The sequence below is a fragment of the Mus musculus genome, chromosome 13 (assembly GCF_000001635.26).
Source record: "Mus musculus strain C57BL/6J chromosome 13, GRCm38.p6 C57BL/6J".
Lineage (NCBI taxonomy): Eukaryota > Metazoa > Chordata > Mammalia > Rodentia > Muridae > Mus > Mus musculus.
Window position 1 is genome coordinate 96507473 of NC_000079.6, and position 25145 is coordinate 96532617.

Sequence of the window (25145 nt, forward strand, 5' to 3'; positions counted from 1 at the left end):
AGGCTGTAGATGGGTGCCTCCCATTAGTGAATGAATATGTTTTCAGCCACAGGCACGCCTCCTGTTCCCTTCACTTTGACTTAGGACAGCCAAAAGAAGAGGCAACTTAGTGGTCAGAAAGACAAATGATTCTGAGTTGTGGAAAAAAATGAATTATACTGCAAACATATCAACAAGCTCTGTTATTGCAAAATGGGGGCTGGCAAAACTTTCTATAAAGCTCAGACACACATAATCACGGGAGCTTTTGCAGATGTGTTTTGTTAGCAATTATTAAACTCTATTCAGTTGTGTTCCTTGAATGTGACAGTAAAATAAGTAAGTGTCATAATCATTTGTCCTAACGAAGTTTCTTTACAAAAAGCGATGACAGGCCAGACTTGGTCTGCGAGCCAGTTTGCAAACCTTCAAAACAGAACATTTCCCTTGCCTGTTCTTCCATTCTCTCTAGAACACATCTGAAAATTGAATTTGCAGTGGGAGAATGCAACACTACTCTGCTGATTTGTCAGGCTTGGAACTTTGGTGCAGGCGCTCATTTTCTCTGTTGTTTTGTTTGTTGTTGTTCTTAAGTGGAAATAAAAATTAGTATGATCAGTTATACTGACAGGATTCAGTGGCTGAGCTCATGTAAGCCACCTGGAACCATGAAAACGTCCTCAGCAAACTGGCATGCCTCAGCAGGCTTCCCGAACACCCTATGCAATTTCCTCTTTGTTTTTGGTCGTCACCTACTTACCAACATGCTCATGGATCCTACAGCAATGGGTTTATCCTTCAGTTCCGGGTTGTCCCTCATTTCCACAGCTGCATAGAAAGCGTCCATGTCAACATGAACTATGGTATTGTTCAAATTCCGGTTCCGTTCTAACTCCATTGCAAATTTGTCAACCTTAATTTTTAAAAAGTTAACATACTTTTAAGCAATATGATATCAAAACATTATTAGCCATTAACTTTAATTCAGAAGGTGTCTATCTGCCAGTCTACTCATCCACCCATCCACCCATCCATCCATCCATCCATCCATCCACCTATTAGGTATATATTTTCTTATATCTATGGGTATGTAATTTATTGTTGTTTGTCAAGGTTAGTAACTGCTTTTAATTTTCACACAGACAGCCTATTCTTAGTCATTACCTTTTGATTTTGTGTGTGTGAATGCTTACCTATGCATGTGTGCTTGGGCCACAGTGCCTTGGGTCCCTTCCCTGTTGCTCTCCCCCTTGTATTTTGAAACAGGATTTCTCAGTGAACTTAGAGCTTGCTCTTTTGGTTGTGCTGGCAGGACCCTGAGCTCCTGGGACCCACCGGTCTCCCCACATAGGGCTGGGGTTACACACGTGATGCCACACCTGACTTTCACATGGTGCTGGGGGCCCAAACTCAGGTCCTCCTACTTACACAGCAAGGGCCTCACCCACTGAGCCCTCTACGCAGACTGACAGCCTATTTGTAAATGTAAGCTCCTAGTGATTCCTCTTCCTGTTCTTCCAGGAACAGAGCAGGAACTTACCAAGTATTTCATGAATAAATGAGCTATCCCAGCTACCTGCATCAATGACGCTACTGCTGAACTGCTTTGAATAAACTTACTATAACTGAATGCTTCTATTTAGGCAAATTAAACAATTCCCATTTGACTCAAATTGTTAATGTCTTAAAACAGAACAAAGGAACTGCACAACAAGAGATTCTACCTCTGGCGCATGACATGATGCTGCACTCTGTACAAGAGAGCATGCTGAATGAAGTACAGAGTGAATATTCCTTCTGTGAAACTACGTCTGCAGGGCTGCCTTGGCTAGGTTTCTGTTGCTGTGATGAAACAACAGGAAGGAAAGGAACTTGGGGAGACAGGGTTTATTTCACTCGCAGTCCCAGCATCACTGAAAGCAGTCAAGGCAAGGACTCAAACAGGGCAGGAGCCTGGAGGCAGGGGCTGACACAGGCCATAGAGGGTGCTGCTCATTGGTCTGCTCAGCATGCTTGGTCTCTAGAACCCAGGGCACCAGCCTAGGAGTGGCACCACCCACAGTGGGCTGGGCTCTCCCATGTCAATCACCACAGCCTGATCTTATGGAGGCATTCTCTCAGTTCCGAGTCTCTCTTCCCTGAGTCTAGCTTCTGTTAGGTTGACATAAAACTAGCCAGGAGAAGAGCTAATATCTGAAATAGTTATTCTATACCAATATCAATTAAAAACTGAAGATGTAGCTTATTTTTCATAAAACTTTAATATACATGTCAAATATAACAATGCAGAGTTGTAATCTTTAAACTTTTTTGCCTGTTCAGAGAAAAATTACTGGGTTGAAAGAAAAAAGAGAAGAGAACACGGAGAGAAACAAAATAGGCGAGTAAAGAAAAGTTTACATAGCAAGCATCCCCATACCGTTTTTATGGGCAGCCTCTACTAATGCTCTATATGTGCTTGCCCAGGTTACCCTGCAAAGGGCTATGGGACAGGTTTAATTTTGTCAACCTATAGGAAGCTGCCTAGATCATTAACATAAATCATAACAGAAGACAGCCATAAAGCAAGCACCGCATACACAGCACATGGAATCTACTACTGAGAGGAGCAACGGAGGCAGAACACAGTAACCAAGGAGAGGGGGAAACAGCTCTGGAGAACCCAGTGAGCGCCTAAAGGAAGGCAAAGCCATCAGGGGGAGAGCTCGCTGTGCCTGCCCATCCCCCATGAACGTGCTGTCTTCAGCCTTGCCCTCACTTACAGAATACTTGTTTCATGGTCTTAGGACAGACACACCAGCCACCCACCCACTAGCTGGAGATTAAAACTGCAGCTCTTCTCTTAGGAACAAGACCCGAATCCCATCTGCCTGTAGCAGACCCTGACAGTGTACACAGGCCTAACCTTGCTGAGCCTACCCCTCTCGCTGACCTGAGGGACTCTGCCTTCTTGGGTTGCTCCTATCTAGAATACCCTGAGCTCTGTCACAGGCTTCATGGGTCAACTCAAATATACTATGAAACTCGGCTGCAGCTTTGTCTTCCATGCCAGAGAACCAATGCTCTCTTGCTTGATTTCTTGTTTCCACTGTGGCCCTTATTATAGTAGATAAGCTGTAATAATTACAATATGCCTAAAATATGAATGAAGTAAGAATAAAGGAGTGGCACCTGAAATATTTTGGCTTGGAATAATATAGAGAAGCAGAAGATAAATAGAAAGCCAACCGCGAGGGAAACCTCCTCACACTCATGATTAACGCTGGGACGGTTTCTTCTGTGAACTTCTCTCTTGTACTCGATGCAAGCGTGCAGCTGCCCAGAGGAAGCCTCACAGTGTGACTCATCTCTTCCATCTTCCTTTACTCTCTTCTTAGTCACCCACCCATCCTGTCTGAACGCTCTCTGCTCTCCGCAATGCACAGCGCCTGCCTTAGCTTCCCAACATTTCTCCCCCTTTACTTCTCGATCATGGTTCGTTTATCACTTTCCCCTGAGGCCTTTCACAGTCTACTTGGTGGCTGTAACATTTACCTTCTTCTTCCTCCTGTTACTTCTGAGAACTCGTGTGTCACCGGGGCTAAAAATAAGGACCTTCCTCTGGTTCTCAGTAACGCTTCTCATTAGGCACAGGACAGTGGCTATGTTAGCCCTCTCTTACAATCTTTAATTCTAATAAACTAATGGCAAAAGGTTGTTGAAGGAATGAAGAGATGCTTGCACAACGTGTTCTTGGAGAGGGGTATGGCAAGGGCTCGCTGACTACCTCTCATTCTAAGGTAGAAGGGACAGTTATGGAGTATGTCAGGTGTTAAGTTCTTCCCACAAAAACTCACTTACTAGTCAGAATAATTCAGAGATTACAATTATTAGTCTTATAAATGAGAAAATGAAAGTTTACTAAGATTAAGAGATTTGTTCTGAGTCATAGAGCTGACGTGGGAGAGCTGGACTTGGGAAACAGGTTACACCAAAGTTTGTTTTCTTTGTCTTATCTTTTCTAACACAGGCTTTGGTTTTTTGTCTTTGTTGTTGAAGTTGTTTGTTTTGGAAACTATATGTAGTCCTGGCTGTCCCAGAACCCACTATGTAGAACAGGCTGGCCTAGAGCTCACAGAGACCCATCTGCCTCCTGAGTGCTGGGGTGAGAGCTGCAAATACCAATTGTGGCTAATAGACTTTGAACAGTCTTTAACATTGTGTATCCACACTCTATACTAATTTCTTTTCAAAACCTTCAATTTCTACTACATTTAGGACAATATTTGGAAATTCTGCTTTTTATTTTGACTTAGTATCTCCATAAAGTCTACTGAGTTGGTCCAAGTTAGCAAAGGCAGTTGTTAAAATGGTCGAAATGCACGGATTGGCTGTGTGGCCTCACTTAACAGAATGTGGATGCTCGTTTATCCAGTTTACGAGCTCATTAGAAGATAGTTTATATGATAACCAGATGCCTGCCTTCCAGGAGTGTGGTGAGGGTGGAGTCCAGGGGAGGATATTCAAAGAGGGTCCAAACGAGCTGCCTGGCTCATGCATGCAGACTTCTTACCTCGGTCTGACCAGCAGGAATTTACACTATCATATCACACATAATCAAATCTAGCATGTGGAAAATGTGAGTCCAAAATAGAAACATTTCCTATGAAAACATCTTCGTTCTCTGAGACCTTCTTGTCTCCTTGGGACTTCCTCAGCCTCCTCCCACGCACACAGCTTCTTTTAGAGGAAGCTCAACAAATGAAACAATTAAATAATCAACATAAGACACATTTCCTACCACTCCTGCTCTGAGAGATGCCAGCGAGGCTCCCAGCAAACACTGGGCACAACTGGAACAAAAGCTGAAATTCTGCTGCTCAATGGAAAGCACTTTCTAGTTCTCCAGGTTATCTGGACGGTAAACTGCAAAATTTGTATGAACCCCCAAAAGTCAGAGCAACACACCAGCTATGTTCCTCTGTGTCTGTAAAGTGTCTATTAAAGATATATGTAGATTACAGACCATTAAACCTAGCAAGTCCCAAAAGCAAATGTTTACAGAATAAGGTCAACTTAAAGACAGCATTATTTTCTACAGAATGCAATTTTTTAAACTTAGAAAAAAAAAATCCTTCACACTTTAACTGAAACACATTTTGTATGTCTGCTCAGTGAAAATTACTATCAAGGGAGTCAAAAGATAAGTTAAACTAGAAGAAAATATTTTTAAAATAAAAGTCAGTATGTGACTGATACTCAAAATACACAAAGGATTCTTCAAACTCAATAAAAAACAAAAGAAAAGTCAACAATCTTACTTAAATCTAAGCCTAAAGCCTTAACAGACACCTCACCAGAGATTCATACATGACATCTAACCATATGAAATGCGACTCCTCACTCTATGCCAGTGAGGACATGCAGTGTAAAATGACTTAACACCATCATCCTGCATGTGTCGGGATGGCCCCAACTGAGAACACTAACAACACCAAAGATTGGTCAGAATGAATAGCAACAGGGCCCCTCATCCTTCACAATGAGAATGTCGAAAGGTATGGTCATCTTGGAAGACAGTTTGGCAGTTTCTTATAAAACGTGAACTTCTTTTAAATCACATGACCTAGCAAATTATATTCCTTTGCATTTACTAACTGGAGTTGAAAACTTATGCCCATACACATACGAGAGCATGGGTATCTATACGCAGCTTACTCCTAATTGGCAGAACTTGGGAAGCAAACACGATGTTCTCCAGTAGGGAAATGGATAAACTGCTAGACATGTGGATTAAAAAATAACATTCAGCACATGAAAACAGTGAGAGATCAAGCCATAAACAACATAAAGTAATCTAAGCGTATATCAGTAAGTGAAAGAAGCAAGTGTGGAGAGGCTGCGCACAGCAGGATTCTGATGCTGGCCAGGGTGGGACCTGGGACAGTGAGTAGATCAGAGCTCCAGGGATGAGCAGAAGAGAAGGATGGACAAATAGGTCACAAAGGGCCTTAGGGCAATAACTCACATTGTAATAGAGATATTGGTACTTTAATGGTGAACATATACCACTATAAACTTGTCTACACCTTTAAAGCAGAAAACACTAGCAATAAATTATTGATGCATGATAAAGACATGCCATAGTAGGCACATTAACTGCAACAAGTGTAGTGCACTTCTGGGAGAGAGTGCTTGGCTACAGGCTAGCCCATGTGAGGGCAGGGAGATCTGGCTAGAGGCTAGCCCAAATGAGGGTAGGGAGATCTGGCTAGAAGCTAGCCCATGTGAGGGCAGGGAGACCTGGCTAGAGGCTAGCCCATGTGAGGGCAGGGAGATCTGGCTAGAGGCTAGCCCATGTGAGGGCAGGGAGATCTGGCTAGAGGCTAGCCCATGTGAGGGCAGGGAGATCTGGCTAGAGGCTAGGCCATGTGAGGGCAGGGAGATCTGGCTAGAGGCTAGCCCATGTGAGGGCAGGGAGATCTGGCTAGAGGCTAGGCCATGTGAGGGCAGGGAGATCTGGCTAGAAGCTAGCCCATGTGAGGGCAGGGAGACCTGGCTAGAGGCTAGCCCGTGTGAGGGCAGGGAGATCTTTACTTTCTGTGCAGCTTTTCTATGAACCTAAAATAAAAGTCTTAAAAAGAACAGCATTAGGTTTGACTAGATAAGCTTCTAAAGTATGTGATCAAAATTAAGAGATGTATTGAAAACACATTTAGGATATACGGTAAGAAAAATCCTTAATGCATACGATCTCATAAATGAAGAGAAATTGATAATATACTCTAGAAATAAGGAAGAAGATAGAACTGGTCTGTTTGTTAGACATCCAAATCTATCTCCCCATTCTTTCCATTAAACAGAAAGGCTGGGCAGATGGCCACCTAGCTAGAGAGCACATTTTATAGCTTCTCTTGCAGTCATGTGTGGCCCTCTAACTTGAGTTGCTGCCAAAAGAATGTGAGTTTAAATATTGTTTACAACTTCTCTCTCACTTGTTTGACAGCAAATTATTTGCTTTTAATCCCCCCTCTCCCACACTATATCTTCCTCACCAGGAAATGGAATGTGGATTACTTTTGTCAGGCCAGTAATTATAACACCAGGAGATAATAGAATAATAGAGATAATAGAATAGATTTAAGGAAACTTTGTGCCAGAAATTACTATGGTCATCAGAGCCAAGGATGTCATGGAACTGTAGGCACAGTGTAGCTAATATTAGCCTGAAATCAGAACAACTATGAGTACAGTCAAGGGACCCTTCACAAGATCCATCCTATTGACATTCCCTCCCACGAAGAGTGGAGAAGGGTGGCTGGACCTTACTCCAGGCCACAAGCACTCACTCCTTCTGTGCACACCGCTCCCCATCTGTATACACTCCTGCCCAGCTACACACGTCACTGGAGGTTAGCTGAAGGAGGGAGGGACTCCATCTATGGAGCACTTAGGCCATCACCCCTGCTGGTAACCCCATAGGTAACCCCACCCTTTTCCCTCACTGGCTCACCAGCCCAAACTTTTATGGGATTGTTTCCTCCGTCTGTCATCAGTGACTATCTTGGTGAATGTATGTTTGTTCTTCTCTCCACAGGAACAGGAATGTAACAAGCGATTACTTCTTATTATATAAGAAGGAACTGTTACTTTGGTGTCCTTATGCCACCCACTTAACCTGTCTCATAACAAACGCATCTCATAATGAGAGGGTGAGTGCCGTGTGAGGACAGTTTCTTCTCTGACTCAATAAAAGGCAATTAAAACCAGCATGAGAAAAGTAACAAAACTGATGGAATCTGGTAATTTTAAAGAAGCATTTGAAGAAAGCAACACTTACATCTTGAAAATGTAAGTCAATAATTTTTGATGAAAATAACTATACCAGAGTGCAAAGATAGAAGACTACCATCACAGAGGTGTATATAAAATAGAGACTGGAGCCAAGGTTGGGCAATGTAAATGTTAGGGTATCTCTACACAGTGGAATGCAGTGAGCTAACTGTCAAAAATGATGACTGATCCAACACTCGGGTCATCTTTTGTGACAACAGCAGCCACTTAAAAATTATCTTGCAGCTGGGTTGGGTCCCTCACACCTGTAATCTAAGCCCCCTGAGGGTTGAAGCAAGGGGACCATCAGGAGTCTGAGGCTAGCCGGGGCTGCAATGTGGGATCCTGTCACACGCAAACCAACAAAAGCAACAATCAAAAGACAAAATACCTACCACTACCACTACCACCAACAAATTAAATAATATTCTGGAAAAGTGTTTATAAAACATGATACGGTTCAGTAAAGAACGTGCACGATCGCTGAACTCCACTGTAAGAGAAAGATTCTGTGGCATGCAGGTTCATATGACAATTTTATTAGTATGCTCAGTTCTGAGTAATAGGAAAATTACTTTGCCTTCTTTGCCCATTTCCTTATCTGTAAAGAGTGTTTTCCTGTGCCCAGTGCTTTGGTAACATTGAGTCAGATTTTAATAGAGAAGGAACTCACCGACTACACCTTTAGTCTGATCAGCGGAAACATGATTGTCTTGAGCTGTCAATCTCCCTTAGGGTCCCCTCAACCCTGGTTCCTTCCAAACTTTTCTATTGAAATAACTTTTAGTAGCTGAGAGAACTTTGAATTTTTTTTTTATCTCTCACCTCTTGAGATTTCTGGAGAACATAAAAACCTCTAGGTATTTAGAAATCGTTTCATTCAAAAACAAAAAGCAAAACAAAAAAACAAAACACAAAAATTCATGCCCATTTGGTATTTAACTTGTAGTGTAACTTCTTATTTTACTAAAATACAGTCACTCTGATAGAGTCCCCACCCAGTTCCTCTCCCTCAAATGGGGCCATATTTGTCTTACAGTCTTGCCTAGCTGCAAAGCACACACAATAAAACAACATATGCTGTGCGTTGGTCAAGTCCCAGTCCTGCAACGAAACTGTCTGTCCTTTGAAGCCAGGCAAGTCACCTAAGGTTCCACTTCCTCTTCTGCACAGGCAAAGGTGCAGAGCAAGGCTTAGAGGGCCTGAGCCTTCCTGTCTGCGGAATGCGCATGTGTAGTGCGCATGCGTAGTGCGCATGCGTAGCAATGTAACGAGTACTTCCACCTGACCCTGTTTGCTGTTATGACTTGACAGTACTGCACTTCTGTTATGAATTCCTATTCTACCAACTTCCCCCTGGCAACTGAATAAATACCTGTAATTGAGCTTTCCTTAGTTGCTGGCTGGTAATTTGAGCTTTTTGTTGCATCATATTTTCAATCCGTTGATTGACTTGCTTTTCCTTCTTGAGCTCATTTCCATAAAATCTGGACCCCTGCAGAGAGAGCAAGGCATAAGAAAAGCTTTGGAAGGGAAGGATCGCTGAGGTATGTAACTTAGCGACTAACAGGGTGACTCTGGAGTCACACCGATTTCAAAAGTTGGTTGTGCAATCTGGAAATGAATTCACCTTTTCCCATCAGTTTCCTTATGTGTAAAGGATGTTTCCCCAGCATGCACGAGGCCCTAAATACACGACGCATGCATGCAAGTGCGCGTGCATGCACACACCCACACAAGTGTGCACACCCCCCTAAGTCATGTAATTCTTGTGAGACGGTACTACATAGAAGCAATCTGAGTTAAGATCTGCATTAGAGCCCAAACCAGAGCAAGGCAGCCCCATGCAGTCTGTCGACGCTGCACATCCAGGTCTCAGCAACGAGCTCCTCAGTGTCTCCTTGACTTGTCTCTTTTCAGAGCTTTATTTAGTATTAAATCATAAACAGATACGCCAGGGAACCAACTCTCAATGGTTCCACCACTGAACACAAGGGGCTGTCAATTTATCAGGTTGCAGACACTGAGCTATTTCTACGTTTGGCTATCATGAAAATGCTAGTATAGAGATTTATAAACAGTTTTGCTTGGATATACACTGTCATTCCTCTTAATACGCATTTAACAGGGTATTTCTGTGTCTTACGCCAAGTCATGTTTAACCCTATGAGGAACTGTCAAATTGTTTTCCATGACTGAATCATTACTGTTCCTGCATATGAAGGTTCCAGCTTCCCCTTATCCCTGGCCACACTTTCCACTGCCTTATTTATTATAGCTATTCTGGCTAACAGTAGTGAGAATAGCATCTCCCAGGGATTTTTTTAAGTTGCCTTCTCTTAGTGATTAATGATGTTGAGTATCTGTACTGGCTGCTGTTGTGTCAACTTGACACAGCTGGAGTTATCACAGAGAAAGGAGCTTCAGTTGAGGAAATGCCTCCATGAGATCTGGCTGTAAGGCATTTTCTCAATTAGTGATCAAGGGGGAAAGGCCCCTTGTGGGTGGGACCATCTCTGGGCTGGTAGTCTTGGTTCTATAAGAGAGCAGGCTGAGCAAGCCAGAGGAAGCAAGCCAGTAAGGAACATCCCTCCATGGCCTCTGCATCAGCTCCTGCTTCTTGACCTGCTTGAGTTCCAGTTCTGACTTCCTTTGGTGATGAACAGCAGTATGGAAGTGTAAGCCGAATAAACCCTTTCCTCCCCAACTTGCTTCTTGGTCATGATGTTTGTGCAGGAATAGAAACCCTGACTAAGACAGTATCTTTTTGTGTTTGAGACGTTTGTACATCTTCTTCACTTAAATGCCTATTCATATCATTTGACCATTTTTTGACTTTGTTGTTAGTGCTAAACGGTTACCTCAACTTGGCAACTCCTAACACAGTCTTGTCTTGCAGCTTTGATATGGTGATATATAAATTCATATAATGGAGGGAGAGCTATAAATAGACAAAGTAGCTCTTTATTTAGCAACTCATAAAAATTGAATACATGTTATCTGTATTCTATAGAGCAATTCCACTTCTAGATATCTCTTCTACAGTTGCACTTGGACACATATAAGATTAGTAAATGTAAGCCGGGCATGGTGGCACATGCCTTTAATCTCAGCAAAGGTAGGAAGAGCTCTATGGATTTAAGGCCAGTCTGGGTTACATAATGACTGCCAGCACAGCCAGGGCTATACAGTAAGACCCTGCATAAAAACAAACCCCTTCACTGCAGTACTTACTGTTTATAAAATCAAAAGAGAAAAGTGACTTGTCAATCAGTAACAATTCTGACTAGATCAATAAACTACATCCCTGTATTCAAGTATAACTCCCCATCCAATTATAATATTCTTTTACATGGGAGGAAAGAAAAAGAGGAAAAAATGTGCACTCTCTTGCTTTTATATGCATATTATACAAATTCAAAGTAGAAAGCTTGGTAGCAAAAGCAACAGATTTGAAAGGCATTTACACATTTCATAGCTTAATGCTGTATTAAAATATTTTTATTTTTATTTTTTTTTATTTTTTGGTTTTTTTGAGACAGGGTTTCTCTGTATGGCTCTGGCTGTCCTGGAACTCACTTTGTAGACCAGGCTGGCCTCGAACTCAGAAATCCGCCTGCCTCTGCCTCCCAAGTGCTGGGATTAAAGGCATGTGCCACCATGCCCGGCTAAAATATTTTTAATTAATAAAAAGGATAGTAAATCAAACTTAGTGGCTTTATACTAAAAACTGAATCCTAGGTATTGAAAGAAGCTTGAACACACCTTTGTGGCTTCCATGATAATTTTGTTAATTTTCTCCTTATCCAACCCTTCCATGCCTGCTTTGTTATCGTTTAGTCCCATGCGGAGCAGGAGGTCGTCTTTGAAGTTGTCCTTTTCCTTTGTGTTATCCATGATGCAAACACGGTAATTTCTTAATATCTGCAAAGGCATACAAAATACGCACTGCTTTAAAAAGTGTGCACAGAAGGGCTGGAGACAACAACCATTAAGTAGAGGGCTCGCCTCATGCAAGAGGCTCAGGGTCCAACCCCCAGCATAACATCCGAGAGGGGTGGCAAACACTTGTAATCTTAGTGCTAGGGAAGCACAGAAGAAAGAATCAGGAGTTCAAGGTCATCTTCAGCTATAGAATAAGTTTGAGGCTAGTTCAAGCTACATGCAACCCTGTCTGAACAAACAAAACCATTTCCAAGTTCTTGAAAAATTACTCCTCAGCTAGAGGTGGTGGTGAACACTGCTAATCCCAGCACTTGGGAAGCAAAGGTAGGTAGATGGATCTCTGTGAGTTCGAGGCTGGCCTGGTATACAGAGTGATTTCCAGGAGAGCCAGGGTTACACAGAGAAACCCTGTCTTGAATAACACACCCCACTCCCCAACCCCACCCCTCAACTAAAACTAAAACCAAAACCAAAACCAGACCCTACTCAAATCCTTGCCATTATTATCCTCAGCTTTCTATCTTTTGGGAAACATGGGATGAACATTTCCTGCATGTTTTGTGCCAGCTATGCTGTTTGCTGCCCTCCATATGTGTGCTAAATAGCCCTAAAAGACAGATATTACTATTGCAGATAGAAAAAGAGGAGTCTCGGAACAAGTCTGCTAACATAAATTTGCTGGAAAATGACTACACATTTGTTAAAAAAAAATACCCAAGTCCATACCTCATTTTTTTCTATAGAAAAGGTTTTTTTTTAATGTGCTCCTCACCAACCCAAATTCATACCCTTTCATTCTCTCATTAAAACAACAGCAAAAAAAAAAATCCCAATCAAACAAAAAACTTAGAAACACACACACACACACACACACACACACACACACACACACACACGAAACCAAAATAAGCAAGCAAAAGACCAGTAAGGCAAAAAAATGCCCAATCGAAGCAATTTGAGACAGAAAGTCTACAAAAACTTTGGGTACATTTTGTGTTGGACATTGACTGCTAGGTGTGGGGCCTACCCTGAAGTATGGTTAATATACCCAGGAAACTCCATTGGGGAAAATACACTTTCAGTTGCAAGCAGATATCAAGTACAGATTGCTTCTTGGTGAGGGTTGGGGACTCGGGTCCTAGTCCTCTTCTCAGCAGTGGGACCATCTAGGCTTGAACCTGTGCAGGCAGTGTGTGTGGCCACAGTCTCTCTGAGTTTCTATGTGAATCTGTCCTGTTCCGAGGACCCTGTTTGCTTGGAGTCTTTCATCCCCTCTAGCTCTTACTTCTTTCTGCCTCGTCTGTTACAGTTCCCTGTGTGCTAAGGGAATGGCTTGATGAAGACATCTATTTAAGACAGTGCTCCAGAATCTTTTACTTCCTGCATACTGCCCAGCTGTGGTTCTCTGTGTTAGTTCCCATCTACTGCATGAAGTTGTTTCTCTGATGAGGGATGAGTGAGGGACTCATCTATGGGTATAGCAGAATGTTATTCGGAGATATTATACTGCCTTATATAATATATGGTTAGAACAGTGGTTCTCAAACTGTGGATCACAAACTGAAGACCACTGTTGTTTTTTATTACTGTTCTGAACAGCAATACTGGTTTTTCCATTAGGCCCAGGGCCTATCTAGTCTAGGGTTCTTGGCCACCACAGTGTTGTCAGACACAGGTGCCATCTCGTGGAGTGTACTTAAGTCCAATCAGAGTGGTGGGTTACTTCCAAATGTTTATGCCACTATTACAGCAGCAGCTCTTGTTGGCAGATCACCATTACAGATTACAGGGTTTGTAGCTGGGTTGATAGTTCCCCCTCTCCTCCAGTCGCATGAATGAGTACTTTCCAGTACCATGAACATGAGGCATTCAGGATGAAGCCTCTAGTGAGGCACCATCTCTACATTACCATGTTTGATGGAATTATATAAGTTCTGTATCAGCAGTAAGGAATTACCAACAGTTTTGGAAAACAACAAATAGCTTTAGAAATAGCCTGAGATATTTGGCAATTTCTTTGGTGTCACTTTGGCCAACGATTTAAATAGATGTAACCTATTCTGGGGACGGGAGGTTTTACATGGTGGCATAAGATTCTAGTTGTGGCATTGCCTCTTACTTGACGACTTCATTTTGATTTCTTTCATATATGTATATATTTTAAGAAGTGTCTATAGTAGTAGGTTTCCATATGGCCCCTCAAATGGCTCTAGTGTCAGTCCCCCCCCCCCACATCCTCCCTCACTTCTCCTTTCCTCTCCACATTTAGGCCTACCACGCTAGGAGGGCTTCCTCTTACCACTGTTCCTTTATAACAATATACCCTAAATTCTCTTCCCTGGGAGGTCCTCTCTTTTCCCCAGTCCCTTACTAGGTACCTAATCTCTGTGGATATACAGACTGTAGAGCACACATTGACAGCTTAAAAGCTAAGATCCACATATAAGAAAAAACATAGTGTTTGTCACTTTGGGTCTCGGTTTCTAGATTGATCCATTTATCTGAAATTTAAAAACTTTTTAAAACAAGCTGAACATTCCATCCCGTAAATGTACATTCCATTATTCGCGTATCAATTAATGGACAGCTTAGCTGTCATAAATTTCTGGTGATTATGAGTAGAAAATCCATGAACAAGTAAGTATCTCTGGGTTGGACGTAGAGATCCTTTGGATATATGCCCAAGAGTGATCTAGCTGGATCTTGAAGTGGAATGATTTTCAGATTCCCAAGGAACCACCACATTGATCCTCACGGTGGCTGTACAAGTTTGTGTGTCATCAGCAAGAAGAGTTCCCCAACCCCACATCCTCACAAGTATGAGCTGTTATTTGTTTTATTGATTTTGGCCAATGGGACTGGTGCGAGTCAGAAAGTAGTTTTGATTTGCATTTCCCTGATGACTAAGGGTGTTGAACGTTTTTTTAAAGTGCTTCTCAACCAATTGTGTTTCATCTTTTGAGAACTGTTTAGTTCTGTACTCTACAATCAACTTGGGACACACACACACACTCAGATATGTAATTGGTATAGACCTTTCATAATGTGTAGCTTGCTGCTTTGCCTAATGGATGGTGTCCTTGGCCATACAGAAGCTCTTCGGTCTTATGAGGTTCCATTTATTGTTGGTTTTAGTGCCTGTGCTATTAGTGTCTTGTTAAGTTTTCCTGTGTCATGAGTTCAACACTATTTCCCATCTCTCGTACCAGAATCAGGGCCTTATATTGAGACCTTTGACCCATTTGGAACTATTTTGTGCAGGGTGATAAATATGGATCTATTCACATTCTTCTACATGCAGCCATTTGGTTTAACAGCACCATTTGCTGAAGATGCTGTCTTTTTTTTTTCAGTGTGTACTTCTGGCTTGTTAAAAAAAAAAAATCAAGTATCCGTAAGTGTGTGGACTTTAGTCTGAAGCCTTCAGTTCAATTCCATTAATCAACATGTCTGTTTTTATGCCAATCCATGATGTTATTATTAACATAGCTCTGTAGTCCTACTTGAGATTGGAGATGGTGATTACTTCTAATAGTTATTTTATTAACCAGAATTGTTATATTATTTTAGTTATCTTGCACTTTTTGAGTTTCCATATGAATCTGAAAATTGTTTTTTCAATGTGGTGAAGAAAAGTGTTGGAATATTGATGGAATTGTGTTGAGTCTGTAGATTGCTTTTGGTAGGATGGTCATTTTCATTACATTAATCCCATCAATCTATGACCATGAAAAATCTATCCAGCTTCTGGTATATAAGTTATTTCTTCAATGTCTTAAAGTTTTTATTATATAAGTCTTTCACTTGCATGATTAGAGTTACCCCAAATATTTTTAGAGGCTATTGTGAATGGTATTATTTCCCTGTTTTCTCAGTTTGACAGTTGTATATGGGAAAGCTACTGACTTTTGTGTGTTTTGTATACTGCTACTGAGTGTTTATCAGCAGTAGAAATTTCTCGATGGACTTTTTAATGCCTTTTATGTATAGAATCACATTATCTGCAAATAAAAAACCACAGACTTTTTCTTTTCTATTTGTATTTCCCTGGTCTCTTTCAGTTGGCTCTCTAGCTAAGACTTCAAGTACTGTATTGAATATGTGTGGAGAGAGTGGGCAGTCTTCTCTTGGTCCTCATTTCAGCACAAATGCTTGAAGTTTCTCTCTGGAATTGCTGTAACATAGCTTGCTGTGTTGCTGTGTCCTTTGTATCCTTAGTTTCTCCAGGACTTTTAACATAAAGGCATGATGGATTTTTGTCAAAGGCCTTCCTGCATCTAATGTGATGATCATGTGGTTTTTATCTTTTGGTCTGTTTATGTGATATATTACATATATTGATTTATGTATCTTCAACCATCTCTGGCTCTCTGGGTTAAAGCCAAGTTGATCAGACAACTGGGCAATAATTTTGATATGTTCTTAAATTTGGTTTGCAAGTATTTTATTGATTTTTTTTTTTGCACCTGTGTTTATAAAGGATATTGGTTTGTAATTCATTTTGTTGGTCTTTGTATCCTTAGGTATTGGGGTAATTGTGGCTCCATAAAAAGAATCGGGGAATGTTACTTCTGTTTCTACTTTGTAGAATAATTTAAGGAGTATTGACATTTATGTTCTGAAGATCTAATAGAATTCTGCACTGAATCCCTCTGTCCCTGAGCTTTTTGGATGAGGAAACTTTTAATTGCTGCTTCTATTTCATCAGGGGTTGTAGGACTGCTTAAATTCCTTATCTGATCTTGATTTAACTTTGGAAAGCCATATATGTCAAGAAATTTATCCATTTCTTTTATGCTTTCCGTGTAGTAGATTACAGATTTTTAAAGTATTTTTATTCTCTGGATATCATCAGTGTCTGTTGTCATGTCCCCTTTCCATCTCTAACTGTATTAATTTGATCTTCTCTTTCCTTCTACTAGTTAACTTGACTATGGGTTTGTCAATCTTACTGATTTTCTCAAAAGCACCAACTCTTCCTTTCATTGATTCTTTGTATTATCCTGTTTTGTTTCTATTTCATTGACTTCAGTCCTTAGTTTATTTTTTGCCATCTTATTTTGAGTGTTATTTTGCTGCTGCTGCTGTTGTTGTTCTAGAGCTTTCAGGGGTGCTACCAAGTTTCTAATATGAGATCTGTCCAATTTTGTGATGTAGACACTTAGTGGTATCAACTTGCCTCTCAGAACTGACCACATCCTGACCCCTAGGATAGGATGTGTTGTGTTTTCATTATCACTCAATTCTAAAAAGTTTTATAGTTTCTTTCTTGATTTCTGTCTTCACCCATTTTTCATTCCAAAGTGAGTCGCTCAGTCTCTATGAGTTTTTAAGCTTTCTGCTGTTGATAATATCCAGATTTCATCCATGTTCGTCAGATAGGATGCAGGCTTTAATTTCAACTTTCTTCTTTTCTTTTCTTTTTTAAGATTTAGTTATTTATTTAATTTATGTGAGTACATCGTAGCTGTCTTCAGATACTCCAGAAGAGGGCATTAGATCCCATTACAGATGGTTGTGAGCCACCATGTGGTTGCTGGGAATTGAACTCAGGACCTCTGGAAGAGCAGTCAGTGCTCTTAACCACTGAGCCATCTCTCCAGCCCTTCAATTTTCTTGTATCCGTTGAGACTTACTGCTTTGTATACAAGTACATAGTTTTCGAGAAAGTTCTATACGCTTCTGAAAAGAAAGTATATTCTTTTGTGTTTGGGTGAAATATTCTATAAATATCTGTAAATACAGGTCTATTTGATTTATGACATTTAACTTCAGCATTTATTTGTTTAGTTTTTGTCTGGATGGCCTGTTTGCAGGTGAGGGTGGGGACTACTGAAGTCAACCACTATCACTGTGTCAGTATGTGATTTTAGCTGTAGTTGTGCTTCATTTATAAACTTGGTGCTCTTGTTAAACCGCAAATTTTTACTCACTAGATAGAGAACAAATGTAAAATAACACTATCATACATGCCAACAGTTCTCTAGTATACACACATGCCAACATCTGTTGCCATCCTATAAAATATATAGAGAGCTCAATTCTAGTAACAAAACTATAGGGAAAAAAATCCATTCACACCCAGGAAGTGATTACATGGCAATGTTATACAACTTTTAAAGCTAAGAAAAGCCATGAAAGGTTCAGGCAGGAGAAACACTTGAGTCCGACAATGAAGACCAGTCTATATAAAACCATACACATAAGCTAGCAATACAGCTCAGTGGATAAGATGCATGTCGTGCAAGCCTGAGAGCCTGAGTTCAAACTCCAGTTCCCACAGTGGACGCAGAGAACCAACTTCCAAAAGTTGCTCTTTGACCTCCACACATGCTCTGTGGCATGCTTGTACCAGTTTAACACAGATAGATGCACAGACAGACAGACACACATACATCAGACACACACAATAATAAATTTTTAAAAGTTTTATTCAGCGGGGGGGGGGGGGGGGGTGGCGCACGCCTTTGATCCCAGCACTTGGGAGGCAGAGGCAGATGGGTTTCTGAGTTCGAGGCCAGCCTGGTCTACAGAGTGAGTTCCAGGACAGCCAGGGCTACACAGAGAAACCCTGTCTCGAAAAAAACAAAAAAACAAACAAACAAAAAAAAGTTTTATCCAAAAATATATACATAAAACTATATAACAACCTCCACAACAGATTTAATAATTCTCAGGATTATTCTCTCTGGTTATTTATCAGGAAGGGAAAAAATTCCAAACCTAAGCTAGTTATATGCATTCTGTATTATAACTCAGCTGGTGAGCTGAGGAATTGGGATGGCATCCAAGTCTCTGTACTCAACTCTAATGAAGCTCCCTTGCCGTCAGTTACCTCCAGATCAGGGTTCACTTATACTACAAATAAATGGCTAGGTGAACAGCAGCCATGTACCTACGACAATGAAAATAGCCTCTGTGAATTTGAAGTTGTTCTTAATAATGCTGCTCCCATCCTGGGTATGACTAGAAAAAATACAAAATATTTTCTTTTCTTTTCTTTTTTAATATTTCTTCTTTTTATTTAATCTTTTTTTACACCCCAGATTTTATTCCCCTCCCTGTCCATCCTCCAACTGTTCCACATTCCATACCTCTCCCCTGCTCCTCTAGGATGTTCCCATCTCCCCACCCTACCAGACCTCTAAACTTCCTGGGGCCTGCATTCTCTGGAGAGTTAGGTGCATCTTCTCTGATTGAACCCAGACCCAGCAGTCCTCAGCTGTATATGTGTTGGGGGCCTCATATCAGCTGGTGTACGCTTGGTTGGTGATCCAGTATCTGAGAGATCTCGGGGGTCCAGGTTAATTGAGACTGCTGGTCCTCCTACAGGGTCACCCTCCTCCTCAGCTTCTTCCAGCTTCTCCCTAATTCAACCACAGGGGTCAGCAGCTTCTGTCCATTGGTGAGATGTAAATATCTGCATCTGACTCTTTCAGCTGCTTGTTGGGTCTTTCGGAGTGCGGTCATGCTAGGTCCCTTTTTGTGAGCACTCCATAGCCTCAGTAATAGTGTCAGGCCTTGGGACCTCCCCTTGAGCTGGATCTCCCTTTGGGCCTGTGGCTGAACCTTCTTTTCCTCAGGCTCCTCTCCATTTCCATTCCTGCAGTTCTTTCAAACAGGAACAATTATGGGTCAGAGTTTTGAGTGTGGGGTGGCAACCCCATAATTCGCTTGTTGCCCTGTCTTTCTGCTGGAGGTGAAGGAATCCTTTAGAGGAAATTTTAGTACTCTGACTTAGAAGGGTAGTTCCATTAGAGAGGTAAAATTCTGGTGCATTGTGCAGGCCTCCTCTAATCCCACCATCTGGGAGGCTGAAGCAGGAGGCTTTACAAGTTCTAGGCCTGTTAGGGCTACATGGCAACACACTATCTAAAACAAAGAAGTATATACTATTTACTCTCAAACATTGCTATGTATTGCACCTCACTGGAGATCTTTACACAAATCTTGATCCTCAAGTCTCAAGCCATACAAAATACGCCTGGGAGATTTGGATAACAGCGTTGAGATAGGCACGTGCTTTCAATGTCCTCCCAAGATTCAGGAAAAGGGAGGCTGTTATCTCTAATGGTCTGCATTAGAACTCTTTTCCCTTAACTGTTACATTCAGTCTAATATTTTACTTCAGCAATTCTGTTTCTTGACATTGTTCTAGGAAAGCAGGCAAATGTAATTCAATTATAATAACATACCATAACAATCCAGGAGAATCCCTCCATTTGCTTTGCCCTTTACATGTTAAAGTGCGTGAAAAGAAACATATTGAATGAATATGAATGCTTTTACATATACTTTACATATTAACTTATTTATATTTGTTAGCTGGCCAAACCTTCAGAATTGATTTGGCTTCTTAACTGTATCAGAACTGAGCTGTCGACAATATTGTGAGAAAGGTAAAGTTGGTTTACAGTTACCTCCCTGCCTGCTGATGCCCTCATTTTCATCAGGACACACTCAGTGTGGTTTATATGCCAATGGCTTCCAGGTTAATAGTGCTAGCTCCATGCCTGCCTGGCACCTTAAGTTTCAGTATGTCCAAAAAAGCAGGGGAGAGACTTGCAGGGAAGACAGCAGTAGTCGGAGAGAATGAGACGGATACACGAGAGGGTAAGAGCGGGTGAACATGACCCAAATCCATTTCATACATGTACAAAACTATTCAATAGAAATGTTTCTAAAAACCTAACCAGGCCAGCCCCACCAGCTCCTTTTCTCCTTCCAGGTGAGCCCGAGCACAGGGCATGGGAGTCACTCGGGATCCTTTCTTTTTCACACATCCATATCCAAACGATCAGGAAGTCCTGCAGACTCTCACCACGCATCCTGAGTGTAACTGAGTCTCACTTCCCTCACTGCTGACACAGCAATGGGAACCACCATTAATCTCGGGCCTGGATGACTACAACACGTGCTCTGATTCTGCCTCTGCTCTCCTGCAGTTTGATTATCAACTCGGAAGTCCAACTAATCTATTTGTTTCTTTTCCACCTTCCTCCCTGCAAGAGAAATGTGCATGCAGGCGTGCGTGTGCGTGCGTGTTTTCGTGCGTGCGTGCACGTGCTCGTGCACGTGCTTGCATTTTGTGGAGGCTGAAGCTGACGTTAGGTATTTTTCTCATGGCTCTCACTTTAGACTGAGGCACGGTCTCTAGAGGAAGCTGGAGCTCATCAACTCTAACTAGTTTAACTAGTCAGCTAGCGGGGGTGGGGAGCCTGTCTTTGTTTTCTGAGCGCCGGGATCACAGATGAGCACCAACGCTAGCTAACACCTTGCTGGCTTTTCATGTGGGTTCTAGGGATCTGAACTATGGTCCTCAGGCCCAGTGTTCTATCCTCAGCGTCCCAACTGATCCTTTAAAGACACAAATTAGATCATAGCACTTTTTGGCTGCATAGTGTACAATGCTATTCTATCTCATTTCAGAGTAAAGTCTAAAATCCTTAAAATGACTTCCCTGGCTCCAAAGGATCTAGATCTGCTGGGTGTGGTGGTGCAACACCTTTGATCCCAGTGCTGAGGAGACAGAGGCGGGTGGATTTGTGAGTTCAAAGCTAATTTGATCTACACATTGAGTTCCAGGACAGCCATGAATACACAATAAGATGCTGTCTCAAAAACAAACAAACAAACAGAACACCTACAAGGTACAAAGACAGTTAAGAATCTAGGCCCTTGCTGCGTCTCAACTAGCACAGTTGTCTGACCCTTGCCTCCTCTTTCACGGCTCTCTAGCCACAGTGTCCTCCTTGCTGGTTCTCAGTGCAGCCTGTGACATTCTAGTCTGGAGACCTTTGGCACTGTCTTGTCCTGCATGGGACTTCATGTACATCAGATAGCATCTTGGTTAAATTTTCACATCTGTTTCAAGCCTTTGTTGAAACGTTGCCTTCTCACTGAGGGCAGCAAACCCTGACCTCCTAGTTTTCAATTGAAACCACATCTTTTTGATTATTTCTACATCAAAGACAAAGTTATCAGACCAAGCTAATAGTTATACATTGTGTCCTAAATATTCTCTAAAGGCTTAGTCTCTAAGGTAGTGATGTGAGGAGTGGTGTAACTTTTAAAGGATGGGGCTCTAACGGCAGGTCCTTGGGGGTGGGGCATCATGATGCTTCCATCAGTTCTTCACCACAGTTCTTCACCAATCATGGACTTGACTCTCCAGAACTGTGAGCTGAAATAAACCCTTCCTCCTTAGAAGGCGCCCACCTCCAATGTCTGTCAGGACAAGACAGTGTGGCGAATGAGTAAAAACTCACGAGTTTTAGTGTCTGAATCTCCAGGAATTTTTTTTTTTTGACATTATCATCTATGTTACTGTAGTGAGTCTGCTTTTGCATTTTTATGAATATTTACCTAACTCTTCAAGGTTTCTTAAATCTCTCATTAGTTCTGGTCGTCCTCTTCTTGTTGTTTCTTCAGTGAGTATATCTAGAAATTTCTGGTGAAGATGTTCATATAACATTACAAGTATAATGACTTCCCTATTTTTGCAGGAAGTAGTGAGCCTTATTTCAAGTGGCTTCGTTTGATCAGCAGATACTGTTAAGGGCTCAGCATGGTACCCAATATGTGATAAGCTCTCAGTTAGTTATTCTTGCTGCTGTTATGAATCCTAAGCCAAACTTCCAGAGCTGTGCGGTTTACTATAAGTCTTACTTCTCTCTAGGTAAAGGCTACAAAAGGGCCCAGGCAAGCATCCCCAAGGAAAACTGAAAGCTCACAGAGAACACAGGTGGGTTTTGTTTGTACTCAAATTAGTATTTATGCTATGATTGCTAAGCCTCATCACAAGTAGAATAAACCAGATGAATGGATGCAACTGCAACCTTGAAAAGAACGATGGTCAACATTTTTATAGCCTGAAATGACACGATACAGTCTGGTTCACTACGAAGCAAACGGAAACGCACAATTCCCAGTGCACAGACTAAAGGACAACCTCTTCTGCAAAACGAAATAAAACAGACGTGTGCAGCTCAAAGGAAAGAATTCTTGGTTCCTGTGGTTTGGGACAGTGGTTGAAGAGAACATTTTCTCTGGAAATCTTCAAATTCTTCCCAGGCCGATTCTATTGCTGACTCGTCAGATTACCACTTAAAAACACAAAGCAAACCCTGTGTGTTTGGTGGTAATGAAGGATGGAAACTTGCAATGTTTCAAAAGGAATTCTAAGGGAGAGGTTTCAGGATGGGGGCTTCTTCTAAAATGTACACAAAAGCATGCCAACAACATCATGAGTACGTGGCATATTGACCAAAGTAGTCTGAATGAATTTACCAGCAAACCTGATGAATCTAACCCTAGGGAGCAGACAGTGGGAAGGGACAAAGGGGAAGAAACATGAAAGGGACACCGAGCTAAGCAAGCTCCTGTGTGGAGCACGTTTTCATTTCTAATATATTGTGAAGAGTCAAGCCCCATACGGAGAAAACCTAAACATATATTAGACTAGTATTTTTTACAACTCCCAGATGTTCAAGTATTTATGTTTTCATCAACAGATTAGATACCTTGTGCGGTATTGTAAACTGCAATTATTCTTTTACCAACCAATTTAAAACACAATGAATTGAGATTACTCTAAATTTAAGTCTTCAAATGAATAATCAAATAATTATTAATAAACATAAGATCCCTTTTCATTTTTATTTATTATAAGTTATATCTTAAACTTTAAAGATAAGTCACAACCCCGACATTAACAGATTATTTTTCCATGTTTCTTTCAAACTATTTTACATACTCATAAATGAAACCATATGTCCACAGTTTTATATAATGGGAATGAAAACACAGATGCAACATTGTGTTTTCAAAATGCAAAACACTTGGCTTGAATTCACTTTTTAAGTCTTTGTAAAAAGAGCTGAGGATATATGCCGGAGGCATAAGGCTTGCTTACAAACTCAAGGTCCTGAGCACTGAAAAGAGGAAGCGGTCAAAAATAATTTAGCCTAAATTATTTTTTCTATGTCCATGTATCATATAGAAACGATACAAATAACAAAGCCCTGATCGTTATAAACTAGGAGTATGTATGCAAAAGAAGACTCAAGTTGTTACCAGAGACAGAAAATTGCTTTTGGGGACCTGTGGTGGTTTGAATGAGAATGGTCCCCAGCGCTCATATATTTGAATGTCAGGTTCTCAGGTGATGCAGCTTGCAGCTCAGACATGAGTCCTCAGCTACTGCTCCAGCAGTGCCATCCTCCCCGGCACAGTGATCACTGACTAGCCCCTCTTACACTGCACACAAGCTCCCCGTTAAATGCTTTCTTGTATAAGGTGGCTTGGTCATGTCTCGTCACACCAATAAGACAGTAACTATTAAGATACTCTTATTTATTGATTTAGGGACAGGGTCTCACTCACTATGTAGCCTGAATAGCCTTGACTAGTGATCAATCCGCTTAGCGCCTGTACCTCCAGACGGGTGGGATTACAAATGTGCAGCACCATACCTAATCCATATACTCTCTGATTGTCATTAGCCTATTTATTTAGCTGGTCCCAGTGAAGAATGGGATAGAAGCCAATCAAAAATATCTACTCTTATCTACAGAGATATAATTGGAAACTATCTCCCTTTCAGTCCAAGATGTCCTTGAACTTTGGCTCCTCCTTCCTGAGTGCTGAGATTACAGATAAGTACTAAGTTCAGGAAATCTATCTTCTTTAGTAGAGAATAAGAAATACTCTGAAACCCATTAAATAACGTATCAGTTCAAAAGTAAACTCCCGAGTCCAGTTTGTGCTTTTCAGTTTTGCTGATGAGCTGCACGCTTTGGAAAGGCTTCCTGGCTCTGTAACAGTGAAAACACACCCAGGAAGGAAGTAAACAGAGTCAGGAACACATAAAATTATGAAAAGCTAAATTTATGTTATGTGTGTGTGTGCATGTGCTCGCTCACTCGCTCGCCTGCATGTTTGTGTGTGCAGATGTACATTTGTGAGTATGTGGTGGCCAAAGAACCACCTCACGTATCATTCCACAGGCACCATCTGCCTTTGTGTGTGCGTGTGGTTGTGTATGTAGAGGTCAGACAACCACTCCTCAGGCACTCCCAGCATTTGCTTCAGAGTCTCTGCTTGGCCTAGAGCTTAGCCAAGCAGGCTAGACTAACTGGCCAGCAGGCCTCCCAGAACTGCATCTCATTACTGGATCTGGGCACTTGCCACGGTGCCTGGCAGTTCACACAGGTTCTGGGAATCTGAACTTAGGTCCTCACATGTATAAGGGAAACATTTTACCTACTGAGCCACCACCCAAGCCCCATCCACCTTTCGTTTGAGACAGGGTCTCTCACTGGCCCGGAACTCATCATCGATGGCCAGGCAATAAGCTCCAGCATTGATTCAGGCCTGGCTCCCCGCCCCCTCCCCCCCCCCTTAAAGAT

The 25145-nt window shown here is 41.6% G+C and overlaps 1 protein-coding gene across 12 annotated transcripts in view; it reads right to left on the reverse strand.

The window, feature by feature from the left end:
* The window catches only part of Polk (polymerase (DNA directed), kappa), a 61893-nt gene that overhangs the window by 26786 nt on the left and 9962 nt on the right, over positions 1-25145 (reverse strand). For 11 of the 12 annotated variants that reach the window (NR_144625.1, NR_144624.1, NR_144623.1 and 8 more), the window contains 3 exons: positions 11557-11715; positions 9167-9286; positions 740-892 (listed from right to left, as the gene is read on the reverse strand). Coding sequence is in view for 7 of the 12 variants with exons in the window: in NM_012048.3 (NP_036178.1) it covers positions 740-892; positions 9167-9286; positions 11557-11688 (405 nt within the window). In the remaining 5 variants the exon portion in view is untranslated. Of the gene's footprint in view, positions 1-739; positions 893-9166; positions 9287-11556; positions 11716-25145 lie in introns of those variants that run through there. The other variant, XM_006517680.4, reaches the window with a different exon arrangement.